Source organism: Artibeus jamaicensis, unplaced genomic scaffold, assembly GCF_021234435.1.
Source record: "Artibeus jamaicensis isolate MK-2021 breed Jamaican fruit bat unplaced genomic scaffold, CSHL_Jam_final contig_76, whole genome shotgun sequence".
NCBI classification, from domain to species: domain Eukaryota; kingdom Metazoa; phylum Chordata; class Mammalia; order Chiroptera; family Phyllostomidae; genus Artibeus; species Artibeus jamaicensis.
The window spans coordinates 13,415,278-13,439,146 of NW_026521954.1; the positions used below are offsets into that span (position 1 = coordinate 13,415,278).

Below are 23,869 nucleotides of genomic sequence, written 5' to 3' on the forward strand. Positions count from 1 at the left end.
TCTTTTCACTATACTATCAGATTAGATTTGCTAATAATTCATTAATTACCCAATTTATTGATTAATATTAAATGTTCTTCATTTTTTATTTTTCAAGTGCTGAATTCATTTAACTGAAAATAGAATTATGAAATGATAAGACTGGTTACCACTGGCTACTATTAATGTATGTGAACATTAATTTTGCTATGCTGCTATGTTGACCGGATATTCAAGTTCAATGTTCTTAAAAAAATAAGCTTAGGGTATTTTCTTTCTATTGTCTTTTATTTTCTATTTTATTAGTTTTAGCATTTATTCATTACTTTCTTTGCTTTACTTTATTCTCTCTCTAGTTTTTTCAAATTGACCATTTTTATGTTTTTAGATTTTTTAAATAATAATGGCATTAAGTCTATAAATTTCCATTTGAGTATAATGGTACCTGTATGCACAGGCTTAGGTATGAAATATTTTCTTTGTTGATTTCCATAAATTTTTTTAGTTTTGAGTTCTCTCTTTGATCCAAGTTGTTTAATTTTCTCTTACTTTCCAAAGATAGTTTTAAATTCTCAATTACTTAAGATCTTTTGATATAATTTTGTTGTTGATGTAATTTTATTAGCTTATGGTTAGAGAAATTGATCTATAGAACAATATAGAAACAATATATTTCAGAAAAATTGCCTTTCTGAACAACTATATGACCAATTTTTGTTTAAATAAGTACAAACTTCTAAAAGCCTATAGGAAGTAGACAAGAAAATGTCTTATTTGTGTGGCATAGATGTTATTTAATTTTTCTATATTAGTTGAAAAATAAAGGATGCTGGTTAAAGGTGAAAAAATGAGCACATAATTCTACTCTGTTCTCAACAAAGTTCTCACTAAAAACAGCAATAAATGACTTTTTAAAAAATTGTAAATCCAGGAGAAAGAGAGTAAGAGAAGACCGGAACTTCATTTTGTGAGCTGAACTGTACAAAGATGAGCGGTGATGGATTGGAAGCTGCTGCCGTAAAGTAATGGAACTGTCAACATCTAGAAGCCTACGGAAGTGAGCCGACCTTCCCACGGATCTTTCCCAGTTCCTAACGAAGGGATTGGCACATACCAGCTTATTAATGCATATTTTTAATCCTAAAAATACAGGTTAAAGAAGGAAAGGTGAATACTAGAAGAGTTCCAAAGCCTAGAACTTTCAGAAAACTAGGGACTAAAATGAGGGAGAAGTGTTGTGAATACACAAAAACCTGATCAAGCTTGCAAAAGTAAAGACAATAGAAGAAACAGCCAGTTAAAATACTGAGTAAAATAAGATAGGGTAGAAGGAATGAAAGCAAGTGAGATATCATATTGCACGAATAACATGGTGCCCCTGACTTGAGGTGGGGGCACCAGCAGAAGGTGACCGCTAAACAGCTCACATGTGTTCCACCGGGGGTCACAAGAGTTCTTGGGAAGCCCACAGGTTTCCTTTCCTTCTCTACACGTACATTCATGCCATTTTTACAAAAACACTAATGGCTGTGAGGGAGACAGAAAGCCAGTACGCAGACAGGTCTGCAAACTGACTCTTGCCTTCCCTTAGCTTTGCCCGGTTTCCTAATCACTTTCCCACGCTTTCTCACCCCCACCCCCGAACTCTTTTCTTTTGTCTTGTCATATCTCCACAATTTATAATATTTTGTTAAAAAGGGTATGTATGTGTGTATATCTCCTTTATATATTATTTATATATACCTACAATTTACTTGTATTTATATATTCTTTATATATATAAAGTTCTCAGGCCTATTCACTTCTTTCGGCCTTCGCTTTTTGGCAAAGGCCAAATGCATGGTAAGAACACCTTCTCCTGCTCGCCTGCCTTGTCAGCCTGATTTGCAGGGCCCTAGTCACTAGACATAAGAGGGTAGAGGAAAATTTTCTCCTCACCTTTACATTAGTTATACCTTCCCAGGATAAGAAAAGAAAAAAAAGAGTTCATGAAATTAGGTAGCTGGCCTGATTTGGTCAACAAGACCCAGCCTCTGGGTATTGTTTTGATTTGGGGGCGTAATCCCTCTAGGGAAATCCTCTGGAGGCTGCTGACTGAGGTGAAATGTGTTGGTGATGATTTGCTCTGGAAAGTGGAGCTTCTACTGTGAATGTGGAGGATGAGTCTTCCACCATTTCGGAGGGAATCGGTGTGTGCCCCTTACTCGTGACTTGTTAGTTATCTGAAAAAACAAGCTTACACTGGAGATACAAATGACCTGTTAAATGAACACCAGAATCATAGCTAATCACTGAGGTTCTGGTGTGATGAAACCAAACCACGTCCTGTCTGTGGGGATGAAGTGAGAAACTGAGGCTGTTTGAGCAGTGCTGCTTCTTCCGGAGGCAGATCTTCAAATCACAGCTCTGCCACTGCCTGGCGCGCCCTGAGGCCCGGCCCTGCCCTCTCTCAGCCTCAGTTTTTTACTTGCAAAGGTGGAGAGTCACTTGTTCATTGCTTCATTCATTGAGACACTATTATTTGGGTATCTACTAGGTAGTAGTGGCTGGGGATGCAATGATGAGCAAGCACAAACATAGTCCCTTAACAATAATAATTTCTATTTCATTGGGGTTGTTGTGTGGATTAAATGGAATAATTCAAATAAAGGGTCTGGTGCAGCAGTTATTATTATCGCTAACTTTAAATTACATGTGATTCAAATGCCCAGTTAGAGCAACCTACTATGGAACTTGGTCCTTTGTTGAAGATCTCCAGCTTTTGGGGGGCAGTACTTGCAGGCTCCTACTCTCTCCTGCTTTCTCTGGCCTACAGAAGTCCCACCATCACCTCATCTGCCTTGGATAACGCTTTGGATCTGAACAAATTGTTAGCAAAAAGGGAGAAAGCGGCCAAGAGACATGTTTCCCTTCCCCGTCCCTCCTCCCACTGCATCCTGGATTCCCTTTGATTAGTGCCTTCTAGAAAAATATTTCATTCTTTCAGCATTATTGAATATATTTTATACTTTGGACTGTGTACTACATGTGGATGATATAAAATCAACAGCCTACGGCTCTTGTCCTTGAGAAGCTAAGAATATTCCAAACCCAAATTCTAAACATGGACCAGACAGACCAGGAGTATAAGATGGGTATTCTCTAAGTATGTTCAGGGCAGTGTTTGGCAAATCACAGTTCTCATAATTTTATAAATTCAGATGCTACACGGTGTCACCTGGGCACAAAATTTTCCTTGATTTTCCTTAACCATCTGCTCACCAGTTTTCTGCCTCAGTTCGTATTGACTTTTAGTTCAGCTGGACATCTCCTAACAGCCTGAGAAGGAAATGTTTCTAAGCTATAAAGAACTTGGAATATGCTTTTCAAAAGTACAGTTTTAAACATTAAAAGAATTTTGAGAAATGTACCATTTGCCTCAGGGCAGATGATTTAAAAGATCTCTCTTGTGATGGCTTTAAAATAAATTGGTGATTGGAAAGCTGATGCATGAACACAAGGCATTATTATTCCACAGGGACGCTTCAGAGGAGGAAACTAGTTAGGGGAATATTTCCTCCCTCACATTTTATCCCTGCTGAAATAAGTCAAAATATCCAATGTTCTTTGTATTCAGAGGTGACACTCGTACAAGCACCACTGTCAGCTGCTGTCAGTCCCGGGCTTTGGAAGCAATGTCACGGTGCTTTAACTGGCTTTTCAGTTTGCTCAGCATGTCTTTGAAGCACTGCCTCGACTCATCTCCTCCACAGCTCACTGTTCAGCCAAATTACACTATCTCAGCAGGAACTCGGCTAAATACTTAAAAGGGAGTGGGCCATCCTCCTCCTTGTCGGAGATTAAATGCAGTGTTTTTCAAAGAGTGATCTTCAGGTAGGCAGCAGCCCTGTGCCTGGGGGGGTTGTTACACTCCTTCCCAAACCCACTTGGAGATTCAGGGAATGGGAGACCAGGTGACCTGCACTTGCCCCAGTGATGCCTGTGCATTGATGGTGAAGACCTCTGAGTTAGGGCTTTTACAGCCACTAACTGTGTTTTGGTTGAGCCTGTTGTATTCTCTATACATGGGCTCATGAACAATCTGCAGCAGCTTGTCCCTGGAATGATACCTCAGTATCACAAAGGGTAGGTCTATTCATATGATTCAAATCTTCCCAGAGAACTTCCTGTCCCTTACATTTTGAAAACATCCCCTATCCAATTAAATATAGCTTTCTAAATGGCCAGGCAGATCCTAAACAAAGGCAGAGAACAAGTCAAATTCAGACATTGACATACTTTGAAAGAAGGGAAAAATCCCTGAGCTTTCACAAGTTGGTTAAGAACATAAAAATAAGTGCGACAACACCTTAGGCTTCCTCCCCAGACAGGCGCGCCCCCCCACCCTGTTCAGGGCAGACTGACTACTTCTTCCTCTGGCCACCTGGAGCTCAGAGCTCCACTTCTACCTGTATGGTTTCTACAACCACAGACAGCATTTCTACCCAATTTTTTAAACTCGATTTTGAAATACAGATTTGTAGGAAATTGTAAACAAAATGCACAAGATGTTCCATATACCCTGCACTCTGGTGGACGCCGGCCAGCAGAGTCTGCCTGTTGTGGCTGACAACGAGAATAAATGCACAGGCGACAGCAGTCCTATGGAGAAAAAGGGGACAACATGGCCACTCTGTCAAGTGGAGAGTGCCTAGACAAGCTTTTATTGTTTTTCTTGGGTCTTACATCAGAGAAGGGTTTATTATCTATAACATAGGATATTATTGTCTATGTTTTAGGTACAATCAAGGGAATGAAAGTAACATGCAGAGGGGAATGGTGAGGAGCTGATTAGCTCTGTCCTTGGGAAAATTCACACAAGCTTTGGATATTATCTTGAAGACAAACAATATACATTTGTTGTTTTAGACCAGGGTGATGGAGTTTTAGCAAGAGCAAGCCATAACAGTCTGTATGCATTTTCTGGGCCTGATTCCCACGGGAAAACTCAGTTTGAAGGTCTAGCTCCTGCCCACCACTTCACTTCTGTAGGTTTTCCATACAGAGCTGAGTCACATTTGCCAGGCCAAAACAAACCAGTCCCCTACACTGCACCCAGTTTCCCCAATGGTAATGTCTTTCACAACTATAGTACAATAGCACAGCCAGGAAATTGACACTGGCCATTGGTATAATTCACAGAGTTTACCCAGATTTCGCCAGTTTTACTTGCATTGTGTGTCTGTGTGAGTGTGCACCTATGCCTGTGTGTCTGTAGTTCCACGCAATTTTATCACATGTGGATCAGCACAATCTCTACCACAATGCAGCTGTAGAACTGTTCTATCACCACGATGCTCCCTGTGTTATCCCTTCAGAGCCATGCCCACCCCTCCCACCACCATCCCTAACCCCTAGCAACAGCCAATCTGTTTTTCAACTCTATAATTTCCCACAATTATTTTTTAATAGCATTTTAATAACCTTGAGGCAACCTCCACCCATGCTGAGCTTCCTGCCTGGACCGTCCAAGTTGTCTCTCAAGGTGCCAATTACTGTTTTTGCCAGTGCTCTAGTTAGAAAGTCACATACATTTTTAGTGCTCTGATTATAAATCCCAATGTTCCTAAAAGCATTATTTTGAATGTACAGTTTTGCTGAATGTGTGGTTCTTTCAACAATGTCTATTCCGTGTCACAGAGGAAATAATTGTATAATGGCTCCAACATAATAGCAGTGTGTTTGTTTTGTTTTATGTTGTCTTTCTACAGAAGAGTCCAAGGAAGATAATCAGTCTTGCAAGACTTCTCATCAAGTAACCCAGACTCCTCATTTTGTGACTCTACCACTTTGATGGTTGATTTTGTGTGTCAATGCACTAGGGCATGGATGCCCAGAGATTTGGTGAAACATTATTTCTGGGTGTGTCTGTACAGGGGTTCCTGGATGAGATTAACATTTGAATCAGTAGACTGAGTAAAGCTGATTGCCTCCCCACTCCCACCTCAGTGTGGTCAGGCCTCATCCAATCTGTTGAAGGCCTGAAGGAAATCAAAGTCTGAATAAGAAAACTCTTTCTCTCTGCCTGACTGTCTTTGAGCTGGGACATTGGTCTTCTCCTGTCTTTGGACTCAGACTCCAGCTAGAATTTATACCTCCCACTCTCCTGGTTCTCTGGCCTTCAGACCCCCAATTGGCTCTAAGGCATTGGCTTTCCTGGGTTTCCAGCTTGCCAGCTGCAACCTCAGACTCCAGCCTCCATAGTCATGTGGGACAACTCCTTATAGTAAATCTCTTTCTATGTATACATAGCCTGTTAGTTCTGTCCCTCTGGAGACCCCTGGCTAATACAGCCTCCCTCTAGGACCATGGCAGAGCTGCAGCCGTGGGCGCATCTGAGCAGATGGGCGCAGGGAGAATGGAAGAAGCACAGCTGCTTCTTTATGCTGTTGAGGAGGGAATGACACAAAAGACTTTCATTTAAGTTCCACTGTCCAGAACTCAGCCCCATGGCCACACCTAAGTGCAATAGCAGCTGAGGAAAGTTGAGATCGAAGGATATCATCTCTCTTCTAACTTCTAAAAATGGAGGTTTCCTTAGGAGGAAAAAGGGGGAGAGTAAATGGCTTCGGACTGGGTGAAAATTAGTGTCTGAAATGGCTGCACACATTTTCATCACAGAATTGTTTATAATGGTGAACATATTCTAACAGCTTAGATCAGCCATTAATAAGAGATTGGTTGAATGTGTTATGATGACTTCATACAACAGAATAAAATGCAATGTTAAATATGGTGTTTTAGAAGAATACATGGTTAAGAATGACACGAAAAAATGTTTACGATGCATTGTTGAGTGTATAAAGCAGGTAACAGAATATATATGCAGTATTTCCCTTTCTGTAAAACAACCACAAAACGGTAAATATGTATACTGAGGGAGAATGAATGGATATACTGTATATCACAATTTTAACAGTGGTTATCCCTCTGGGAAATTATAGGTGATTCTTAGTTTTTGTAATGTGTAGTTTCTAAATGTTTAAAAATATAAAGATGTTTTACACCTGAAATACAAACAATAAAACATTTAAAAATAAGATAATGAATACCGATGACCATAAAACAAGGATAAAAGGCGCAAGGTTGAAAGGAATTGGCGAGCTAGATTTGAATGCTCCCTCCGCAGCTTATTAATTGTTTTACTTTGGATAAGTTATTGACCTTTCTAAGTCTTGATTTCCTCATCCATAAAATGAGAACACTGGAAATAAAAATATTGACCTCAGTGGCTTGTTATGAGGCTTAAATAAAAGACTGTTCTTCTGGTTCAGGGCTTGGCAGACAGTAAGTGCTCCCAGAGCTTAACCATTGTTACCGTGAGCATTATTAACAGTCAGAGTTCTGTTGGAGGGCAGCGTAAGGTCGTGGGATAACTTGGAACACTCTCTCCACTTCTGGGCCCAATTTCAACCTTCAGAAATAAAGTCCCACTTCTTCTCCCAAACCCACACTGCATTTCTTTCACCTCAATTTCTGCACTATTCTTATTCATGAACTTTCAAATATGCTCTTTGTTGTTAATACCATTCAGCCTAAACTCTAATCTCATTTTTAAAAAACCTACAAATTATAATGTTCATGATTTTATTTTAACAGAAGATCATACCATCGATTAGCCATCATAAAAGATCATTTCTAAAGAATGTGGCTTTTAAGCAACTTCTAAGCAGTTATGAAGACCACATTTTATAGAACGTGTCTCCCTCATCACTACCACCCACGTACCTGTCCCCACTCCTAGAGTCTCCTTTTACGTGGAAGTAACGCTCCTGACTCCCTCAGCCTGTCACTCCGACCTTCTCCCACGCCCTCCCAGCAGGCCTTTCTTCTTCCCTGTCCCTGGGGAAGGCAGCAGCGAGACTTCCCTTATCCACTGGTTATGGATAAGCCTGGTTAATTCTGGATATTGTATAAGAAACCATTTGACAATGTCTCTGGCCTGGACTTTATCAATGATTAAGATGAATTTTGGCTTCTATCTACCTTCTGCTTTGTCTTATTTTCTTAACTCTTTTAAAACCTAAATAGGGAAAGCAGTTTCATTTCCGGCCCTACTCAAAGGTGCCAAGAAAACACACACACACACACATACACACACATACACACATTTTTTCTTGAAAATACAACTTCAAAGACTATAGGCCAAACCAACAATGAAATATCAGAAACAGAAATTAGGGGGAAAAATCCCATTTGCTATAGCAACAAGAAAAATAAGGTACCTAGGAATAGACCTAACCAAGGAGGAAAAAGACCTGTACTCAGAAAACTATAAAACACTGAAGAAAGAAATTAAGGAGGACACAAATAAATGGAACTATATACCCTGTTCATGGATTGGAAGAATTAACATAAAAATATCCATACTACCCAAAGCAATTTATAAATTGAATATAATCTCTATTAAAATACCAATGACATATTTCACAGATATAGAACGAATATTTCAAAAATTTATATGGAACCATAAATGACCCCAGATAGCCTCAGCAATGTTGAGAAAGAAGAACAAAACAGGAGGGGTCACAATACCTGACATCAAAAGGCATTACAAGGCCACTATAATCAAAACAGCCTGGTACTGGCAGAAGAACAGACACATAGACCAATGGAACAGAATAGAGAGCCCAGAAATAAACCCAAGTCTCTACAGTCAATTAATATTTGACAGAGGGGGTAGGAGCATAAAATGGAGTAAAAATAGCCTCTTCAACAAATGGTGTTGGGAGATCTGGACAGCTACATGCAAAAAAATAAAAATTGACCACCAACTTACATCAAACACAAAAATTAACTCAAGATGGATAAAAGACTTAAATATATGTTGCAACACCATAAAAGTTCTAGAGGAAAACATAGGCAGGAAAATTTCAGATATTCCACGTAGCAGTATTTTCACTGATATATGCCCCAAAGCAAGGGACATAAAGGAAAGAATAAACAAATGGGGTCTCATCAAAATAAAAGCATCTGCACAGCTAAAGAAAACATCAGCAAAATGAAAAGGGAACCAACCATATGAGAAAATATATTTGCCAATGATACCTTGGACAAGGGTTTGATCTCCAAAATATATAAAAAACTCACATGACTCCACACCAGGAAGAACAACAATCCAAGTAAAGAATGGGCAAAGGACCTGAACAGACACTTCTCCAAGGACATACAGAGGATCCAGAGACATACAAAAGGATTCTCAGCATCACTAGCCATCACAGAGATGCAAATTAAAAACACAATGAGGTACCACTTCACACTGGTCAGAATAGCCATCATAAACAAATCAACAAACAACAAGTGCTGGGGAGGTTTCGGAGAAAAGGGAACTCTAGTGCACTGTTGGAGGGAATGCAGACTGGTAAAGCCACTGTGGAAAACCGTATGAAATCTCTTCAAAAAACTAAAAATAAAACTGTCTTTTGACCCAGCAATTCTACTGCTAGGATTATACCCTAAGAATCCTGAATCATCAATTCAAAAGAAAGTATGCTCCCCAATGTTCATAGCAGGGTTATTTATAATAACCAAAAGTTGGAAACAGCCTAAGTGCCCATCAGTAAATGACTGGATGACAAAACTATGGTGCATTTACACAATGGAATTCTATGCAGAGCATTCTACTGGAGAGCATTATGCTAAGTGAAATAAGCCAGGTGGTAAAAGACAAACATCATATGATCTCACCTGTAAGTGAAACCTAATGAACAAAACAAACGAGTGAGGAAAATAGAACCAGAGAAATGGAAATAAAGAACAAACTGACAGTGACCAGAGGGAAGAGGGGAGGAGGACAATGGGGAAAAGAAGGGGAAGGGTCAAGGAATGTGTGTAAAGGACCCATGGGCAAAGACAACTGTCGGGGGGTGGAGAGGACTGAATGTGGGAGGTGGGGTGGGTAGGGCAGGAGAGAGTAATGGGGGAAAACGGGGGCAAATGTAATGGAAAAAATAGAAAATACAACTTCAAAGGACAAGGGCAGTTTTTAAAATTATATGTGGGACACGATTACCTAAGGGTGTGGCTACTATGAGGGGGAAGTACTTGCAGCTGCTTTTGCTGTGACTATTCAAGTTCAAACTGGCCTTTAAGTCCTTCCTCAGAGAGGCCTATCAGGTTTATTTTTCCTCCACCCTGTTGCTCTTTCACTTCATTCCTCCTGGGCCACTTTTTAGCTACTTGTGAACAGAGCCCTAGACCACGTTCCAATGAGAATTCCTACTCATAAGCTTGAAGTCTAAATTGGACGGGCTCTTCAGCCATATGGCACATCTCACTCAGACTCTGAAATTCACTTATGTACATGCTGCACCCTACCCTACTACATCAGCTATTTCTAAAGGGTTTTGACTGTGGCTTGTTCAGTTTTGCATTCTTGTTAACATCCAGCAAATAATATCGATTGCTACTATTTCTTAAGCGCTGCTATTTGTTGAGTGTACTTACTTTATATATCTTTTACCTCATACAAACTAAGTATTTCAATGGCTCCTTTTTATATATTAGGAGATGAAACCCAGAGAAATGAAGTAACTTGTCCAAGGTCACAGAGCCAGATGTTGCACACTCAGGATTTGAACCCATATCTACTGGAACTTGGAACCTGCCCTTTTTGATGTCTCCTCGTTGAATCGAAATAAATGGCTTTGAATAAGCCACAGGAAGATAATTAGGAATTGACCAAGGAGTGAATGTCCACTTGCTGGGAATGCAAGTCAGACTTCAGGGTTAATGTGCTTCTCCCAAAGATGAGCTCAGACTTTCAGTCAAGTCTGTAGATTCACAAATAGTTAGTTCTCAGTTCTCAGTGGAACAGTTTCCAGGCTGTGTGGAATGGAGTCATTGATAAAATGATTTCAGACTCACAAAAGACTGAAACAAACAAACAAACCAGAATGCTTCCTTATTCATGTCTTAAAGCAGTGACAGCCGAACCAGCTCAGATATCAGATGGTCAGCATAATGAATGCTTTATCAGAAGTGAAAGGAGCTAAGAGGAGAAGGTTTCAGAGTGTGTTCACTTTCTGCCTTCTTCCAAAAAGGATCCGAGCCCACTTCAAAGGGAGTGGCCGTTCTTAAGTAACATAGTCGCCGCTGAGGCATGGTGAGTCATGCTAGATTAAAATGCTGAATCTGCCAGGCTGACGGGAAGATTCACATTGAGTCATCAACACTCCATCTCTCCGGCAACACTGGAGAAATTCTTTCCTCTCAGCCCCTCCATTTTCAATATTCCATGAGAACATCAGTATTGATTGGGCTTTGCTCTCTTGGTTTGGGATTGTGAAGTCTGCTCTGTCCTGACTCTGGTTAGTCACGTCCCAGCATTAGAGCAGTTTGAGCAGCTGTCACCAGGGGATGACAATGCCTTAGGCTTGGTTATATAGGGATGGGGTAATTGGTCAGTCTTTCTGTAGGTGTGACTAATGCAGGAAGAATAATATATTACCAGGTGAAGCAAATAATGCTTTCCAATTTTTTTCTCTTGCAGAAATATGGTACACAGTTGAGACTGTGAAGGAAAGGAATGGAGACACCTTGTATAGCAGTCAGGATTTAGTGTGGGAAGCAGATATGACCTGAGAAGGGACTTACTGTAAGGAATAACATCCTTACAAATCTCTGGGAAGGCTACGGGTGTGGGCTCTAGACTGGACTTTAGAAATGACCCAGAACACTTCAGTACTGACCCACCAGGGGAGCCATCACCTCTGAGGTCACCACTCGGGGGCTACTGATGTCCAGAACCCCCTGCTGAGACAGCCTTTACGGTATCAGGAAGCCACACTGCCTCTGGACACCCAGGCAGCTGGAGAATGGACTCCGAGAGGCTGAAAAGACCTCTTGTCTCTACTGTGTAGCTTGTCAGTGACGACACAGTTGAAAGAAGCAGGACGTGTTCTCCACCTTCCAAGTCTCATGCAAGCACATCTAACTGGACAGACTTGCTTTTAGAATTAAGACTTGCTCGTTGGAAGGGAGTCTGGAAAAGAGAGTGTGTAGCTGTCCAGCCTCTGGAAGGCCCAAAGAAGGAGGCTGACCCAGCCAGTGCACACTCGCCACACCCAGGGTCTCCTGTCGTACCTCCGCCGCAATGACTGGCTGCAACAGCAAAGATCACGGTCACACATTTGCTGAGCACTCCCTCTGTCTCACAGGCTGCCCTGACACCTTGACATCTGTCACTGCCTCCCCCTCACTCTTACTGTGTCCTCGTGACAGTGAGCAGGAGCCTAGAGAGACAGTGGAGCAAACTGGACCAGCTTCTTTCCACTGTGTTGTCACTGGTGAGCTATGCAGTAGAGACAGGAGGTCTGTGCCTACACAGACTGGGTAATTTTGTACAAATTTAGGCAGGAGGAAGAAGAGGGGCCGGGCTCTGAACCCCACCTGCCTGATTCCCACCACTACTTGACCACTTCCTGCTATCACTGCTCCATTACCCGCCAGAACTCCAAGTCCAAGGCCTCTGAAACTCTTCCTCAGTCTCTTTCAAATGTCAGCAAGCCCCAGGCTCTGGGCCAGTTCACAGACTCCTGATAGGACTCCTGCAGCTTTTTTCTTGCTCCTGCTTTTAACTGGGTATTGTCACTTTATAACTACATCTGCAGCTTTACCGCTTGGAGGAAGCTTTCTCTACCTCCCTGTCTCCGCACTGGAGAGAGAATTGCTTTACTCATCCCAGGGAAGTCCTGAAATTACTTTCTGCTACATCCACATCTACTTTTATTTCATCTTTCTCCATCTGAAAAAGGGAAGATGAAGGTGAGACCATGCTTTCTGAATTCTCTGAGTCTCAGCAAAATGTAATTACTGCATTTCCCCCCTTTTTCTAATCACAGGAGACTTCTCTGAACAGCCTAGTTACAGATTCTACTGCTCCCTCACTTCTTCCTTCCAACTGCTCTTTGAAGCTTGGCCTTGGTGTGGAAGTTACTTTGCTTTAGATTGCTCGAGCAGCCTCATTAATGAGGCTGATGACAGCCAGATCCTGCCATGCTTCTTAAAAGACTTGTCATTTTCCCTACCCCAAACATCTGAGAACACACGCGAATGGAATGACAAAGTGATGTGGTCATCATGTGTCTGTTTGCATCGCCACTGGGAAACATTTCCTCAAGTTAGAGTACCCTCATCACATGAGGTGTCATCTGCTCATCCCTGGCCCCTGCTCTTTCTCTGCTCTCCACTTCTGGGTTTATTCATCAACCGTCAAATGATAAGCCATCCTCGGGACCCATTCTTATCACTTATTCACCCAAAAATGTTTCTGAATGCACACCATGTGCCAGGCACATGATAGCTGCTAGGAAGAATAGGTAAAAAGTCAGGTAAAAAGTAATCAACTCATTAAAAAAATTTGAAAAATATGTTTTTTTTTATTTCAAATTAAGTTCCTACTTCAATAATGTAGTCAGGGAAGTCCTCTCAGAGGAGGTGACATTTACAGTGAAGGAAAAGTAAGAACCGGCCATACAGATGTGAAGGGGAAGCTCATTTAAGGCAGCAAGCACAGCAGGTGAGAAGGTCCGGAGGTGGGAAAAGTGAAAAGTTGGTAAGTTTCATGGTCTGCAAGGAGGTCAGCGGGTGGGAGCCCAGTGCAAGGGAGGGCAGCGCTCGATATCAATGAGGGCCAGACTTTACAGAGCCTTAGGAGTCCAGGTGAAGGGTCTGGACTGTGTGCTCAGTGTGATGGGAAAGTGTTGAATCTTCAAGCAGATGAAGGATGTGCTTTGATGGATACCCTCTGCTGAGTGGGAACTGGACAGGGATGGAAGAGGATGCGCAAAGGTAGAAGCAGACAGGTCACTGCAGTTGTCCTCTGCAATGGGGGGATTACAGAGGGTGGTGGTGGGGCAGGTGGAGAGAAAGGGGTGCCTGACAAGATGGCCCGCGGAGGAGACCTGAGTGGTGATGGAGCCGAGGGGGCTGTGACGCCTTTTGGGTTTTCAGCACCGAGGGCCCTGGCACCAATATGGCGGGCATCTTTTCTTGTCTCTGACAGCGGGGGGGAAGTGGTGAAGAGCTTAGCCTCCAGAGGCAGACACCCTGGTGTGAATCCTGGCTGCTTCCTTTGACTGACGTGTGGTCTCACGTGGCTTCTCTGGGCTTAGCCTCTTCACTTGTAAAATGGGGCGAGGAAGATCACACCTACCCAAAGGGTGGCTTACTGCAGGTAAAGTCCTTAGAGCAGTGCCGGCACGCAGGCTCAGGGTTAGCTCATGTTCGTGTAAGCCAGATGGACCAGGTGCCTGAGATGCCTTCACTTTCCACCCACCTTTACAGCAGGATACAGTGCTTCAAGGCATCTCCACAATAGACCTAATAATCCCATAGCGGGTTCACAAGAAAAAACTATTTTACCAAGTGTTTTATAGGGTCATGGAGGATGAGGATTTCCTCCAGAGTATACACCATTTCATTGTAAACCTCCCATTGAAAATCTGGCCCCTTCTCTTCCTCCCTGGGCACTTGCACGTGCCTACCCCCAATCCCCCATCCTCACTCCCTTCTTGCAGTTTTCATGGCCTCGGGACAGGGACTCGCCCTCTGACTTCACCATTAGTTTTTCACAGAAACCACGATTGGTTTTGTTGATAGTAAGGGAGTAGGGGGAAGTGTATAGCAGAAAAGAAAAAAAGGCCAAACCTTTCTGAGCTAAGATTTTATCTGGAGTTAGTAAAGGAATAGAAAAATAAACCCAAAGAAAATAGAAGAAAAGAAAGAATCAAGATAAGACCAGAAATTAGAAAAATAGAGAACACAGAGAGGATTGGCAAGATCAGTGGTGAAACATTCTAGAAAACACCTGACAAACACTCTTCAAAACTTGTAGTCACGGAAAATAAACAAACACCCCGAGAAATAGTCATAAACCAAGGAAACTAAGAGACATGATTATGGAAAGCAATGTGATATCCTGGGTGGACAGGTCGGGAAAGGCAAGCAAAGTAGCTCCAGGTAGAGTTGATGCCAAGTCTGGTATTAATGGCAAGTGAGGGATAAACATTTTGTTGATTGTCCTGAGGTCTTGAATAAAATGGTATCTCTATCCATTTGGTGTCTTTACTTGCAAGACCGACGTAGTTGGTCTTTCAAGGGGTAGTTCAGGGTCTGAGAAGACCTTCGGATGTAAGGCCGTCAGCTATAGCGTGGAACCCTTTCTCTGCTTCTGACTTCAAGAGACACTGCAGATGTTTGTTTGGTACTGGGATCTATCTACCTTCTGGGTTCCACCCGGATTATTTTTTTGGTGTTAGTGGACTTTGAAGGCCACAGAGTATCAGGTACGATGTTAAAGACCATTATCTGGGTGTGCATCGAATGTAACAGGAAAGGCAAAGTTATATTCGGGGCAGGCACAACTTGATTATGAATAGAAAAGTTCTTCAGAACGTTAAGAAATAGTTCCTCTGTTGAACATTTAATATTACAATTCTATTTGCAGAGTAAGCCTCTCCTTATTAAATCTGCAGGGGTGATGTCACAGCACAGGAAGACATTTTTCATTCAAGGGCCCCAGGTTACATACAGTTAAGGGCTGGGAGATAGAAAAAAATATGTGGGTGATTTGACACACAGGAAGAAGCTGAGCAAAAATGAGGGGTTTAATGTGGTAACAGTAGCACCCTACTACCAGAAGTGATAAGGCTGACCAGCTATGTTTATTGAACTTGAGCGTTTAAGGGTAAGTTGGGATATCGGGAGGTTTTCCTTCTCCACGCTGATCAGAATCGAGGGCTTTTCATTGTCTTGGTTTTTGTAAGATGGGACGTTCTCTTTTCCAAGTGTCCCTTCTCTTTACACCATCTACACTGCCCTTGTTAGGTACGGTGACTTGGGAAGTAGGCCACCCGGCTCTTTGATTTGCAAGATCATAGTTTATTTTGGATTCCGTCTGTCTTTTATTCTAAATCCCTCTCAATGTTCTGACAGGTGCTTTAGTTCAGGCAAAGGTGCTATTTCCCATTTTAATTTCTGTTTTTAAATTAGGCTTCCAGTTTTAGTTTTAACTCCACTGACAGGATGAGATGGAAAAGCTGCTTTTACACTCATACCTTCATTAACTCCTGAATGATGTCTGAAGATCTTTTTCAGTCAATCATAAAAAATCTCCCATATTTTCATCTTTTTCTGTTTGCATGATTGAATTATGGCCCAATAAATTTTTTATTGGAAATGTTTTGGGAAACTACTTTTAGGAGATTTTGCCCTACTTTTCAGGCCATTTTATTTTTTTTTAATTACTTATTTTTTTGGAGAGAGGGGATGGGAGAGTGAAAGAGAGGGAGAGAAACATCATTGTGACAGAGAAACATCAATTGGTTGCCTTAAATCCACAACCTAGGCATGTGCCCTGACCAGTAATCAAGCCAGCGACCTTTTTGCTTTGCAGGATGACACTCAGCCAACTGTGCCACACAAGTCAGGGCCAGTGTCTTTTTTTTTTTTTAAACCCTAGTTCTGTTGTGGAAAGAGAGACCCTGTAGATTCCTTTTTGGGACAGTCCAATCAGCCAGCCACGATTTAGCATCTGAATTTCTGACCAACATGTGTACAAGCTGATGTAAGTGAGGTAACCCTGAATCATATGCACCCAAAAGAATTTTAAGTTCTTTTAGGAATAGTTGCTGCTCTTGTTGGAAAGCAGGGAGGATCCTTAATCACAGCCCTTACTTCATCTTGGGTTGAAGATGAAGTTGAAATTCTACCAGGGCCTGCATACCTGGCTCATCCAAGAGATATATTTTTACAGGCAATTAGTATTTTGTGGTATTCACAGAGTTTTAGGGAAAGGTAGGGGGTCTGGTCAAAAGGAAGAGAAGGGAGTAGCTGATGGAGGTGAGGAAAGAGAGAGATCAGAAGGATAAAGGGGAAGAGGGATATTGGATGTGGGGAGGCACCTGAGGCACAAGGAGAGGAAGGATATACTAGAAAATGAGTCCAGTTTGTTGTTGCCTAAGTTGGTCAATTGTCCAGTAGCTTCAGACAAATAATTTTTTAGGGAAATAATTTTTGAACCAGAATTTCTTTTGAAGGATTCTACATACCATTCAAAAACTACTTCCCATTCACCTGAGAAATCTTAATTCCCCTTCTTTTTTAAGGTGCCTATTGAATAAAAAATTTATTTAAGTCAAATGTCCCCCAGAGTGTACACTGAAGGTTCAAATCCCTGTTGCTGAAGCTACACCACTTAGAGAGCTAGGCACATAAATTAGGACTGTAATGAGAACACAGATGAGAAGCAGTGGTTTCTCCTGGAGGAGGAGAGGATTTATTTAGGCTTAGAGGACTCCAGGAGAGCTGGCAACAGCTAGTTTAAAGTGACGCTTGTGCTCTTAGTGTCTCAGGTTCCCCTCCTGACACTTGGCCCCCTCTGAACACAGACATGAAAATCTGTGCCCCATAGCAGGTGGAAAATTAGAGTACATTCTCTAACTTACAGGCAAATTCTCAGGAAAAAAAATTAAAACAGCAGGGACCTCATCTAGTTTCGTCTGTTACCCTCGACAAAATTCGTCCAGATGGACACCAGTTTGGAGAGAACTGCAAACTGATTGGTCTACAAGGCCACTCCAACAACAGGTTTCTAGGGCCCGGGCCTGTGTTCCACCCTCTGATTCTGCCTCTTATGACAAACAACCCTTTTAGGCAGCACAGTTCAAAACAGAAGTACAAAAGAGAGCCAACAAAGATGAAAAGGAATAGCTTGATTCCACCAAGGATGACAAACAAAGGGAACCAATAAGAAAACCTGGGTACCAAACTTAGAATAAATAGTTGAGCTCAATGCAAAGACAGCAGAGTTCATGCCCAGCACTGACATACCACCATGGCACACACTTGACAAGCCACAGGCAGCAAGGTACAAGGGGCCTCTGCGGATACCTCGTTGGGTTGAAGGCTGGGGTTGATGGTGATAGACAGATAGACTGTCTCAATGGAGTCTTCAGGGAAACTGTGGAAATAAACAAAGACCACTGAAATAACAGATTTTCAGAGCTTGCTAGAGCAAAGGAGTTTGTCACCATCACTTACGTTTGGAAGCCTCACAGGCGGGCAGGGGAGTGGAAAAGCTTTATGGATAGAAATTGAGGAACTGTTCAGCCCTTGCTGGTGTGGCTCAGTTGGTCAGAACACTGTTCTCTACACCAAAAGCCTGGGGGTTTAACTCCTGGTCCGAGCACATACCTGGGTTGCGAGTTTGAACCCCTGGTCAGGGAGCGAACGGGAGGCAACCAATTGATGTTTCTCTCTCACGTTGATTTTTTCTCTCTCCCTTCAAAAAAAATAAATCAATAAACATATTTAAAAAATGAGGAAAAGTTCAGGTGTACTCTGGTTGGAGGTTGTTGGCAAAGGGAAGATGAAAATTGGCTAAGTAGAAATGAGCATGTTATGTCATTGGTTTGGCAGGTCTATTTGGCTTTCTCCAGTTTGTTCTGGGTTAGATGCAGGTGAAAACACTGGAAAACTGGCAGTCATGGACCATGTTTTAACTGTCCTGGGAGGATGGCCGCGGGGGTTTCAGTTTGGCTTCCTAGGCTATTTGCTGCCAGGGCTGTGGGTTGGGGTTCTCATCTGGCCCTTGCCCACTTATATAATCAGTCTATCGAGGCAAAGATGTCATCGAGCAGTTAGAGTTCATTTAATCATCATAACTATCCCCTCCTTGTCCCTATTCTACAGATGAGGAAAGCAAAGCTCAGGTACTATGAATAATGTATCCAAGGCTGTACAACTAGTGACACAAGCAAAATTTAGACCCACAAATATTGGACCTACTTTTACATCTTGTAAAGACCATAAAATTATTCTGATGCTGTCCTACTTGTTAGAAATAGTAGGTACTCAGAAATTTTGGAACACTTCTTTGGAGATTATCTCTACCACCTGGATTTTTTTGAATCCTTCAGTGATGGCATGCCTTGCTGGATTTAGTTTTTGGAAACAAACATTTTCCTAAATTAAGACTGGTGAATGGTGTGAGAAAACCCACTGGCTCAAAACCTAGTGTAGGCATTCATTGTTGAGCTGGATCTTGGATTTCTGCACCTTTTGCACGTGATCAACAAAGCAGCTTTGAGAGCTGTTGTGGACAGCTCTGCCTGGTTTCAGGAATTGTAACTCTACCCACCATGGCTAAGAATGGGCGAGTGGCCTCCGGAATGAGAGCCACAGGAGACAAATCTTGTCTCTGGTAGCAAATACTGCCTCAGTTTCCTCCCTGCTCCCAAAGCTTGGTCGGAAGTCAGAGATGGGTAAGACCCCTCAGAGGAGGGGTACCCTAAGCCAGACTTGATCACTTGGGAGGCCATCATGGAAGGACTCGGGGGGCTGCAACAAAGAGCGAGCAATGGACCCTTGCCCCCCGGCTATGTGACATAGCTCAAGTCCTCATGTCCTCTGGGAGAAGTGCTTCCTGGCTCTAATCCACTTAAGCCTGACTACCCGATGGGGAGGGCTGCAGCTCCTTGCCTTGCCAGAGCAGATCCTGGTGTGTGTGTGTGTGTGTGGGAGGGGGGGTGGGCGGGAATCTGGCATCACAAAGAATTCCTGGAAAACCTGTGAAATCTGCTCTGCTAAGAGTGATTTCATTCATATGTTAAGGGTCTGAGCAGGAAACCCTAAAATTTCTGCAAAACTCCCTGACAGACACTGACTCAGACTAAACCCTCAGATTTCTTTGAAATGTTATCTACTGTTTGATCCTTGCCACCCAGTATTCCTGTGTATTGCAACCCAATAAAAGCCCCTGGAGGAAGGGGCTCGAGGCCTTTTTTCCCTGAGAAACTGGCCACTGCTCAAGGCCTTTTTCCTCTGAGAAACTGGCCACCTCTCCTCCCCAAGCAGATCACGTCTTGGTAGTGTTTACTTTCATCCGTGGCAGACAGGGGAGGGGGACTTTCGGGAAAAGTCACCCCCACAGAGAGCTTTTCCAAAGGAAAACTTGTAAAAACAGTTGCATATTTGGCAATAGGAGCTCCACTTTTTCGAAGTTTGAAAGCTAATGCTTATTTTTTAGAAACAAGCTAAATTTTCATTATTTTTGCAATTTACCTGTCTGTGTAGTTTTACACAGTTCTCAAATTGTCTACATCATTCAACAAATATTGGTCAAACATCTATTATGTGTTCAGTGTGTGCTTTGAACACAGATATGAAATATAGCCGTATCAGCCAGGATCTCAGAGTCTAGTTAAGGAAGATAGAAGGTTAAAAACTGAAATTCTATTAGACAAGTACCATGGCTCATAAACGGCAGGATACCCCAGCAACACGCAGTAGGAACAGTGTCAAGTTAGTACATGTTAAACCACTGACTCCTGGTGGGGTGGGGGTCCGCCTGCAAGGGCCTGATTTTTAATGTTTGCTGATTTCCATGGTGTAAATACTCCCACCACGGCCAACTGCAAGCTACCAACAGGATGCCATCAAAAAGGAAGTTGGATAGGGATGTGTAGCAGCACACGTTACATTCTATTTCCACCGTGCAGATGAAATCCATGTGAATTATGTCAAAATCATAGGCAACAGTAAAATGTAGTAAAATAGGAAGTGAAGAGTTTGAGCTTTTGTTTTTGTTAGTCTTGTAACAAAGTAACAGCTAACTTAATTGTACACTTATTTGTTAAAGAGCAGCTGTATTTAAAAACCTGCTCACGAAATTATTGAACATTTAACAATCAGCACTTGCAAGTAAGTGTGAACCAGTGCAAATGGGCTGTAGCACATCCCTGGACAAAAGCAATGTCAGGAATTACCGTCGATTCACCCACCTAAGGCGAAGATTGCAAGCAAATTGAAAGCAGGGATCCTGTCTTTTCATTTCTGTATCTCTGGCACCTAGCTCTAGGTTGTTGATTGGTGAACATAAATCATTAAAGCAGTATTTTAAAAAAATTAGCTGCTACTATATTCTGGGAACTATTCTAAGGGTTCGAGGTTGGGACTGGGTGGATTTGGCAGTAAAAACCAATGCACTGCCTTTAGGGAGTTTGCTTCATCGGGGTGCGTGTGTATATGTGTAACAACAAATTTCTGTCACAGAAGGCAGTGGGCGATAGGGGTAAAAATTCTGTAGTTCAAAGGAGAAAAAGAGTAAAGAACTACTATTTTATAAGAGTTTGTGAGACGTCTGAAATAAAGAGGAACTGTTCCAGAACCCATGAAACACGGTCCAAGGAAGGCAGACACTGCGCAGATCTCACCATCCAACAGGACTGGCACTGAGTAACGTAGGAGATGTTTTCTACGGGGATCTCCACGCCATAGCCTTCCACCTCCCTCCGCCCTTCTGCACAAGTGCAAGGTCCTTCCTTACAGTTTTTCTCAGACCCTAGGGTCAACTAGACCAATCGGAGGCAGCGAGGCGGGGCTAATTTTAGTGTCCTCTGATGCTCCCTGGACGCGCTGCCACCCCCACGCATGCTCAAACTCGCCGGTTTCTCGGCGCTGCGGCCGAGGCGGTTTGCGCATGTGCGAGAGCGGGACGCGTTTTTGACCCAAGGTCTTGCCGTACCGTCCAGGCGGCGCATTGACTCCGGGTTTTGTCGTGTGTCCGTTTCGTGTCGACTGCTCGTTGTCCCGCGACAGTTGCTACCGGCACGATGAACCGGGAGAGTTTCGCGGCCGGGGAGAGGCTAGTGTCGCCGGCGTACGTGCGGCAGGGCTGTGAGGCCCGCCGCTCGCACGAGCACCTCATACGGCTGCTTCTGGAGAAGGTACCGGACTGTCGGGTCCCTCCGCAGCCGCCGAGCCCCCCGGCTCCGCCCCGCTCCCTGTGACCGCTGAGTCCTGTGTCCCTCGCTCCGGCTTGCAGGTTGAGAGCGGTCCCCGGAGGCTGTCGGAGCTTGTCGTGCAGTGTGCGGACTTGCTGCGCTCAGCTCCTCAACCTCTCCAAAGCCGGCAGGACCCAGAGAGAGTTATTAGGGAGTGTGTGAGGGTCGACCTTTTGAGTCTCGTTTGTGTAACTTCGAGACGCGGAAGTGCGTGGGAGTCCCACTTGGTTTACTTGTTTACGGAAAGGGCAAAGTTCGCACCTCCGACCGAGAACTCGGGGAACACGGGGAACACGTGCTTGTAAACCTCGGTGTACCCGCTCGAACCCAGTGCTGCCTCGGAACATCCGGGGTCTCCCTGCTGCCAGCATTTCCGAATTTTAATTTCACTGAAGTTTGACAACCTCTAGTTTTAACACTCTGGTTTGAAGAATCTGTGCTGAAGATAAGGTTTTCCGTAACCTTAACTTCCTGCAGCTTTAAACCCGAGTGTGAATCATCATGTTCATTTATTCTCTCGCAGTCTGTAGGTGATTGTAATAATACAGTGTAACATACAGAGTTTTGCCTGTTGGAGGTTTCTTCATAATACTCAATTTCTGTCTGAATTTTAGACAGCAAGGAGCAGGGCAAAATAACATTAAAAAGTTTTAAAATTAATTGAAGTGGGTTCTGGGGAACGACAAAACCATCTAAAATAGGATTAAATTATAATTCTATGTAATTTGTTTGTTTTAAGGGCAAATGTCCAGAGGACGGTTGGGATGAAAGCACACTCGAACTCTTCCTGCATGAACTCGCAATCATGGATAGCAACAATTTCCTGGGCAATTGCGGAGTGGGAGAAAGGGAAGGGAGAGTGGCGTCGGCATTAGTTGCTCGGCGTCATTACAGGTATTTTTTTCAACTAGCATGTGAAAACACTTCTTTTTTCTCCTAAAAACACTGGTTGCGGTATTTATCATATTAGATTATAAAATGTCTGTCTGGAACCTACTACTGCCTTACGGAAATGGACATGTAAACTCGATGCAACAATTTCATCTGAGTAGTTGCTTTTCAAGATTGTAGGGTAAAAGTTTTTGACAGGTTCTGGGTGGTTAACCATGCTGGCTATACATTTTCGTTAAGAACAGTTAACCCAGTAAACCTAGTGTTTGTAAAAGTTTAAAACATGTTCAGATTTCTTCTGTGTTTCTTTCCTGCAGTCACAAGTTGTTTTTTTTTAATTTTTCTTTTTTTAGAATGACTTAATAGGTGGGACTTTAAGTGTTGTTCATGTGCATCTAAACCGATTCCCATTTTATAGGCACTTTGCTTTTTGTTGCAATAGATGTAGGAAAAGGTATATTAAATTTAATTTTAGCTTAATAAGTCACTCATATTTTTATAAAAAGCATTTCTTCAGTTCTAATAACATTTAATTGACAGCGATTCCAAATATAATCATTTCTCTATTCTCCAACCTTTCTGTGAAATACAGGTGTACTCTTAAAAACTCCTGTCTTCCATGATTTCAAATCATGGTGAGATTTTCCATCCTGTAATACAATTTTATTTCAGTCAAACCACCAAACTTCTAGTTCGATCAAAAGGTACAAACTTCAAATTATAAAATACGTATGTGGTGGGATGTAAGGTACAGCAAAGTGTCTGTAGTTAATAATACTCTATAGTATATTTGAAAGTTGCTGAGAGATACACCTTGAAAGTTCTCATCACAAGAAAGAAAAATCTGTTACTTTGTATGGTGATGGATGTAAACTAACTTGTGGAGATTGTTTTATAATATATACAAGTATGGAATCATTATTTTGTATATCTGAAACTAATACGATGTTATATGTGTCAGTTAAAAATTCCATTGTAGTTAAAACCAATGGTAATGAATGTACATCTTGGGTGAAAAATTCATGTTAAAAATGGACTGATAATGGTCAACTGTAAGAAATTCTTTGTACATAAGGTTTCAGTGGTAATGAAGTGTAAAACTAATGTTCTGTGATAATTCCAGTGTGTAGAATTTCTGATCTATTTTACTGTAAATTACAAATAGATTTTGATTT

The 23,869-nt window shown here is 42.4% G+C and overlaps 1 protein-coding gene and 1 long non-coding RNA gene across 3 annotated transcripts in view; one reads left to right on the forward strand and one right to left on the reverse strand.

The window, feature by feature from the left end:
- Positions 1-17,397: 17,397 nt before the first annotated feature.
- Positions 17,398-21,629, reverse strand: LOC119056916 (uncharacterized). The gene is made up of 3 exons (XR_005083973.2): positions 21,545-21,629; positions 18,214-18,301; positions 17,398-17,980 (listed from the first exon to the last, which is right to left on the reverse strand). It is a non-coding gene; the product is annotated as an uncharacterized LOC119056916 (long non-coding RNA).
- Positions 21,630-21,632: 3 nt separating this feature from the next.
- The window catches only part of SEPSECS (Sep (O-phosphoserine) tRNA:Sec (selenocysteine) tRNA synthase), a 38,998-nt gene continuing 36,761 nt past the window's right edge, over positions 21,633-23,869 (forward strand). For both annotated transcript variants that reach the window (XM_037155513.2, XM_037155514.2), the window contains exons 1-2: positions 21,633-21,746; positions 22,543-22,697. In XM_037155513.2, the coding sequence (XP_037011408.2) occupies positions 21,633-21,746; positions 22,543-22,697 (269 nt within the window). The remainder of the gene's footprint in view (positions 21,747-22,542; positions 22,698-23,869) is intronic.